This window comes from Elephantulus edwardii, unplaced genomic scaffold (assembly GCF_000299155.1).
Source record: "Elephantulus edwardii isolate Elephantulus edwardi_28Jun2011 unplaced genomic scaffold, EleEdw1.0 scaffold00040, whole genome shotgun sequence".
Classification (NCBI taxonomy): domain Eukaryota; kingdom Metazoa; phylum Chordata; class Mammalia; order Macroscelidea; family Macroscelididae; genus Elephantulus; species Elephantulus edwardii.
In genome coordinates, this window is record NW_006399790.1 from 15,763,273 (window position 1) to 15,771,103 (window position 7,831).

Below are 7,831 nucleotides of genomic sequence, written 5' to 3' on the forward strand. Positions count from 1 at the left end.
AACTCTTTAGTATCTTGAATTCTTCCTTGTGCTTTGGCTTCTCTGCGCTCCAGTGCAATCTTCAGAGTCTCTTCTGACATCCATTTTGGTCTTCTCTTCCTCTTCTGTCTTTGTAATGACCGTTTGCACTCTTCCTGGATGATACCTTTGACATCCTCCCACAACTTGTTAGTAGCATCAAATCAACTTTCACTCATAGCAACCCTGTGGAGCAATAGATTGAAACCTTGCCCTAGCCTGTTTCATTCACAGTCTCTGCTGTGTTGCAGTTCCTGTATCTCCAATTAAGAGTCTTCCTCTCCTTCATCAACTCTGGTGATCTGCACACAGTTAACTAAATGCCTCCTGACTCCTGGCCCACTACTATTTACACTTCTCAAGGTCTCTCCTTTTTTCATTCTTGACCTTTTCCCTGCCAGATATGCTCTGCCTCCCGCTGGACAAAAAAAAAAAGTTCCTTCCTTTGGACCCAATAGATGGATCTTGATCAAAAAGAGGTAAAATGTAGAACAAAACTTAACGTTCTTTTGGAAACCAGACTTATTGGATCCATTTAGACTGGAGGAACCCCTAAGTCTATTCTCCAGAAATAATCTTTCAGCCTTGAACTGAAACTATGCCAGGAAGTCATCTTTGAACAACAGTTTGGCTCAACTAATAATGAATATTGACCTTGAACATTGCATCCTTTAAAAAAGATTAGTTCTATGAGATCAAATTGGCAACAGTAACTCTCCAGTACAGCTAAGAGCTTTGATATTCAGAGACTCTAATAGTGGTGAAACAATATAGGTAGAGCTCATGAGAATGATGACACTACATAAAGTATGTAATAATGACATTGAGCTGTACATGTTGACATTGTTGAAGAATTGTATATTTGGTTGTATATATTCTCATACCAAATAAAAAAAAAAGCCAAACAAAAAAAACAACAACCCTGTCATTTGGAATCTCTGTGAAGGGTACATAGCAATTCTAAACTTCTTTTGCAACCTCTTGTGAGTCTTAAAGTTTCAAATTTTTAAATCATGATAATGTTGTTGTTGTTGTTATGTGTTATTAAGTTGCCTTTGACTCATAGTGACCCTGTGTACAACAGATCTGAAACCTGCCCTGTCCTGAGCCAGTCTCAATGACTCACACACACCTACCCCCATTGTTACTCTATCAGTCCATCTCATCCAGGGTCTTTCTCTCCTGATCTGTCCTTCCACCCTTCCAAGCAGGATGTCCGTCTCAAAGTAAAAAATCCACTGATGTTGAAACTAAGCTTAGTTTTTTTTTTTTAATTATTATACTGATTTATTTACAAAGTTTGAATACATTGTTTTTCACACAGGAATTTTCCCATTTCCTTCACACACACACACACACACACATACACACCAAATTGTACCACCCTGTTTTCCCATAGAATTCTCATCAGCATACCTTGCAGCAGGGGCTAAACTCCTTTAGTGACAAAAAATCAAGAGCAACTCTTTATCTGGAGAACAAAATCATCATTTAAATATTGACTCACTAAGCAGTTGCATTGTTACTGGTGAGTCAGCCAAATGCTGATATTTCTAACTGAATCAGACAATCATATGATCTACTAGTAACTGAAGAGCAGGCAAAAATCAAGTCAGTTGTCCAGTAATCTAGTAAAAGTTGTTTTCTTAAAAAAAAAAGGTGGTTTTCTTGATTCTTACCCTCTTTTTTTTTCATAAAATTTTTATTTTATACTGGTTTACTTATAAAGTTCATATACATTGTTTTCCATACCAGATCTTTCCCCTTTCCTTTACTCACACCTCCCTCCACCCATCAAATTGTACGATCCTATGATTACCACCACCACCATCCTTACCCCTCTGCTCCCTCCCCTTGGATCCTCATACACGTTCTACAATAATGTCCTTACACACAGTATTTGTCCTTAGGGGATGAAGTTAGTTCACTTAGCATAATGCTCTCCAGTCCCTCCCAAGTTAGGTCATGATGTTGTTGTTGTTGTACAAGGGCTCTAAATGCTGTTCTATCCTGTGCCAACCTAGCCATCTCAAACGCACTTATTCCCACCGCTCCAGTCACAGAATCGATCCATCTCACCAAAGGTCTTCCTCTCCTTCGCTTCCCCTCCACTCTGCCAAACATGATGTCCCTTTCCAAGGACCAGTCCCTCCTTGCAACATGCCCAAAATATGTCAGACGAAGCTTCAGAATCCTTGACTCCAGGGAACACTCTGGCTTCACCCTCTCCAGGACAAACCTGTTTGTTCTCCTAGAAGTCCATGGTATATTCAACACTCTTCTCCAGCACCACAGCTCAAAGGCATCAATCCTCTATCAGCCCTATTCACTGTCCAACTCTCTGATGCATAGCACATAACTGCAAAGACTATAGTCTCCAGCCTGGCATCGTTGCTCTTCAGTACTCTTGAGAGGTCCCTCACAGCTGACTTTCCCAATGCAATTCGTCTCCTGATTTCCTGGCTGCTGTTACCAAGAGGTCATAATTTACAAAATCATTGCTCCTGCATGCTGTATAGTATTCCATGATGTGAATGTACCATAATTTCTCAACCCATTACATTATGGTTGGACTTTTGGGCTGTTTCCAAGTTCTTGTGATGGTGAATAATGCTGCTATCAACTTTGGTGTACAAATCTCTGTTTATGCCTCAGTTCTCATTTTCTCAGGATATATTCCAGCCAGTGGAATAGCTATTCATAAGGAATTTCTATGTTCAGTTTTTTAGGAAGTACCAAGCTGCCTTCCAGAGTGATTGCATCATTTTACAATCCCACCAACAATGTATAAGAGTTCCTATCTTGCCACATCCTCTCCAACATCTATTATTTGATGCCCTGCTAAACTTTGCCACTGCTACTGGGGTGAGATGGTATCTCACTGTTGTTTGGATTTGTATCTCTCTTATTGCCAGTGATCTGGAGCATTTCTTCATGTATCTGTTGGCCATCCAAATGTTCTCCTCCTTGAAAAGTCTTTTGCCCATTTTTTGCCCAAGAAAATGTCTCTTGCCCATTTTGTAGTTTGATTATCCATCTTTTTCTTCTGGAGGCCCAGGGGTGTTCTGTAAACTTTTGTTATGAGAGCCTTGTCTGGTATGGTATTGCCAAATGTTTGTTCCCAGTCAGTAGGTTTTCTTTTCACCCTGTTGGAAAATATTTTTGATGTTCACAGGGATTTAATCTTTACAAAGTCCCATTCATCAACTTTACTCTCTTCAGATTGTGCATTTCTGGCTTCATTTGGCAGTCTCTTTATACCACAGACTAGGCCTTCTAAACTTGAACCCAGTTTGTCTCTTATAACTTTAACCCTTTCTGACTAAGTCATTTGGGTATCTTGTTTAGACCCTGCCAGATTCCATTGAGGCCTCTGTTTCAGAGTCCATCTGTGGCCCCTCAATTCAATCTCATTCTAGGACAACTGGTAGGCTTTGAAGGGCACAGAGAAAATGCTGGCATACACTAGAGGAAGCCCAGAACCAGAACCAAGGCAAACTACCAATGGTCCCTAAAAATAAAATCCAAATTTAACTCCATGCTTTCACCTCATTCAGTGCCACCCTTGCAAATGCTGGAAGACCTGCTGACACCTACTATATTTTACGTACTAGCTTCTGTGAAGATGTTGTTGAGCTGAACTTCATAACTAGGGGAGTACTTGAGTCTGCCTGTGGTAGATGTGAAGTCATATAAGAGCTAGGATGTGAAGTCTAAAGAAATAGAAAGTCAATGAAAAGAATCTCTTTGTAAACTAGAAAGGTCTCACTCTATTCCCTTTTCTCCTGTTCTAATGGCACAGTATCATGACAGAGTTGTGCAGCTAACCAAATCACATCAGGTGTTTGGTATTTCAAAGCCACCAGCAGGTGAGCAGTCAAGACCTGTCTAGATTTACAGCCTCAGAAACACAATGGAGGGTCACTGTAAGTGAGAAGTGACTTAATAACAAGCAGTGAGTCTTGAGTTACTAATCGTGAAAATGAGTCACTTTACCGGTTAAAAGGGAGGTGGAAACCCCATTCTCGAGTAGACACTGTGGTGATGATGGTGGTGGTGATGTGCCTTTGAGTTAGAACCAAGCCATAGCTGACCCTCCAGCAGCTTTTCAGAGACAGCTAGTCACCCAGGAAGGGATTGCCTAGACTTCTCCGGCAGAGCAGTTGGTGAATTCGAACTTTGTTCCTTTGAGATTTCAGCGCAGCTTCTTACCACTAAAATAAAATCACATAATTATTGGAAGGAGTCCATAGATGGTGCAAAGACCATACTTGGTTGCTATCCACAAAGTTAATGATTCAAGTCCACCCAAAGGGGCCTTGGAAGAAAGGCCTGGCAATCTGCTTCCAAAAAAATAACAACTTTATAGAATTTCTCTGCTCTGACACGCGTGGGATCACCATGAGTCAACTTGACAGCAATTGTCAAGACATGAAAACTGTGACCATGCTTCAGTTGGGGGGGGGTGGGGATGGGGAGGCAGTGCTAGCGGCAAGAAGCTGCAATGCAATCCAAAAGGCACATAGTTCAAGGCAACTGATGATTAACTAACTCTGAAAACCTGCTGGAGGGTCAGCTATGGGTCGGTTCCAACTCTACAGTATTCAGCAACAACACAGAGTATGCCAGGTGCTATACCAGACATTAAGACATAGCCTCAACCTTCTAGGTGTTTCCAATTTGATGGGAAAAGAAAGGTAAGTGTTATCTCTTGAGCAAGAGCCAGCAGGGATTCAGTGGTGAGCTGCATCTCATTGTGGAGAATCAGGAAAGACTTTAGGAATGTGAGGGGAACCAATGCAGTGTTTTCAATGCATTTTGTATCTCTTCTTCTCTAGGCTCATAACAGAAACCTGCTTTCCATCGACTTCGATCACATAACCCGCACAGGAAAAATCTATGATGACCATCGGAAATTCACCCTCCGGATTCTTTACGACCAGACAGGGAGGCCCATTCTGTGGTCTCCTGTAAGCAGATACAATGAAGTGAATATCTCATATTCACCTTCAGGATTGGTAACATTTATTCAAAGAGGGACGTGGAACGAAAAAATGGAATATGACCAAAGTGGAAAAATCATTTCGAGAACTTGGGCTGATGGGAAAATTTGGAGCTATACATACTTAGAAAAGGTAAGTATGTGAGAAGAAGAATAGATGAACTAATTGTGAGTTTCTGAATGAAGATCTGGAAAGCATTCTTTGTACCCTCATTATTCCTCTTTCTGAGCATCTATGAGAGAAAAACATGTTTTCTACCTATACTATTAAGAAGGACAATTGGCCATCCATTTCCAGAATATAACAGATCTTTAAAAAACCCTATGTACAGCAGAGCACACTTAACTGTAGATTAACAGATATGGCAACTGAGGCTGAGCCCTCAAATTTGGAAACACAAACGGTGATGGGGGTTGGTGTGTCGGAATTAGTGAGACTGGCTCAGGTCAGGGCAGGCTTCAGAGCTGCTGTACGTAGGGTTGCTATGCATCCCAGGTGAATCTATGGCACATAACAACAACAACATATATATTTTTCCCACTACCATCAAGCTGATCCCTACTTATGACAACCTTGTAGAAGTAACTAATAATAATAATAAATATTGTACCTTTATAAATAAACTTTTTCCCACTAAAAACCTTTCCCTTGTCTCACACTCTTCTAGATATTTTTTTCCAAACCAAAGTAAGTAGAAGGGCTTAGATTTTTTTCATATTTGAGTGTATTTGTTCACACTCTTGAGAAGGTGCCTTTATTATTATGAAAGCATATACTGAGGTAAAATAGCTCTAACATTGTAAAATTGTGTGTTAATGTATTTCAGCTGTGATAAAGAGACTCTTAGCAGGAGGCCAAGGAATTCTAATTTTGTTTGGATAGTGAGTGAAATTTTAGTAGTATACGTTTGAGGACTAATTTTCAAAAGTAATTGGCCTGAAGCAATTGGTGACAGTGGGACTTTGTTGCTAACAGTCTTTTGTGTGCATTGGGTCTCCAGTAACATCTATGATGGGAGCGAATGGCCTCTGTCTGGCAAGAATAGAAAAAGATTCTAATCCTACCCCCAGGAAACATTTATCAAACAGCAGCCCCTACACAGCAAAAGGCTTTCTGGCCAGCTCAGTACCGGAGGACAGCCCCAGAAATTGATCTCTAGCTGCCATCTCAACGTCTGATCTTCTAAGATAATGCCTCTTGTTTCCCAAATCTATCTAGTAAACAGAATTCATCAGCCCTGATTAATTTCTGGGAACACTGCAATGTGCTTGCCTTTGAGGACTCAAGGGTAATCAGTGCGAGGTAACCTAGACATTCTTAGAAAAGTCACACGAGTTCATAGCTCACAAGGCAGAATTTAACTAGCTGCACTGAATGACGCCTTTGTGATGTACCCCTCAAAGTGGAAATAAAAAAGGCACAACGATGGTGGTGGTGGTGGTGGTTTGTAGATGCTGTCGAGTATGATTCATAGCAACCTTGTAAACAACAGACCTGAATTCTGCCCTAACCTATGCCATCCTCATAATCTCTGACCTACTCGAGCCTGTTGCTACAGTGACTGTGTCAATCTATCTCATTAAACGTTGTCTTCTCTTTCACCAACATTACCTTTCTAAGCATGATGTCCCTCTCCAATGAATAGCCTCTCCTAGCAGCATGCCCAAAGTATGAGAGATGAAGCTTTATCACCCTTGCCTCCAAGGAGCACTATTTCACTACCTCACAAGTCAATAACTGGGGAATTTACTAAGTTGGAACTGCCTGAAAGATAAAGATTTCTACTTCAGGGTCAAGGCAAAAAGAGGGAGTTAGCAAATGATGTTACCTTTCAAAGGACACAGTGGTCCTCTGTCATATCCATCTTATGTCCTTTGCTGCTGGATAAATTCGTACTCTCTGGGAAATCCAACACTAATATAACCTGAAAAGGCATTCTGGTAGCTCAGTGATAAGGAATTGAGCTGCCAATGCCAAGGTATGTAGTTCGGATCCACAGAAGAAAGATGGGCAATCTCGTCCCATGCAATTTACAGTCTCTGAAAACCCTCTGGAGAATCAGCTAGGAGTCAGCAGTACACAACAATATAATCTGAATTGGCAGTTGATAGGATGAACCTCCTTATTTTCAATCTTGATTACAAGAATTATCTACAATGTGCCAAACTGGTTATATCAACTGAATCCAAATGTTTGGGGCTATGTCTATACAAGCCAAATATCTAGGCATATAATGAAGAACTTCATTTTTTAAAAAAGAAGGCTGCCACTGATTACTAACAGAATATTGGCTCTGAGTTCATTTTCTAGAAATATGCATCATTTTGTGTTGATCCTTCCATATGACCAGTGAAGTAGCCAGCATGCCATGAAAGCATACACGACCTTGAACTCTAAACCCCAGTCTCATTAGCACCACAGCCTGATCACTTGAGCTAACTGGCCATAAGCAGCTTAAATAAAGGTCTAGGGCACGTAAGACCTTCTCCTCTATACAATAACAGAGTAGACTACTGAGAACATAAATTTCAGCTCTGCGTGTAGCTCTTTCACCTCCCCTCTGACCCTAATTAACCTATTTTATTGTTCCTCTTTTCTAATTAAATTGATTACTTCATCAGGCTAGCCTGAGCAGTCAACAGAACCACACAAATAAACTTTGTGTGAGTTCTGTCTGCTGCAGAATCCTCGCTGGTAAAAATTCTTTTAAAAAAAAAAACAAAACCAACAACTGCTTCTGAAAGATTTTGCCTGTCTGCAATGGACAGACATAGGTCTTATTGACCCAGAATAGTTAATGTATTGGGGAA

The 7,831-nt window shown here is 40.7% G+C and overlaps 1 protein-coding gene across 3 annotated transcripts in view; it reads left to right on the top strand.

Annotated features, from left to right (window-relative positions):
- The window catches only part of TENM1 (teneurin transmembrane protein 1), a 795,992-nt gene that overhangs the window by 774,855 nt on the left and 13,306 nt on the right, over window positions 1-7,831 (top strand). For all 3 annotated transcript variants that reach the window (XM_006885054.1, XM_006885055.1, XM_006885056.1), the window contains one exon: window positions 4,857-5,153. In XM_006885054.1, the coding sequence (XP_006885116.1) occupies window positions 4,857-5,153 (297 nt within the window). The remainder of the gene's footprint in view (window positions 1-4,856; window positions 5,154-7,831) is intronic.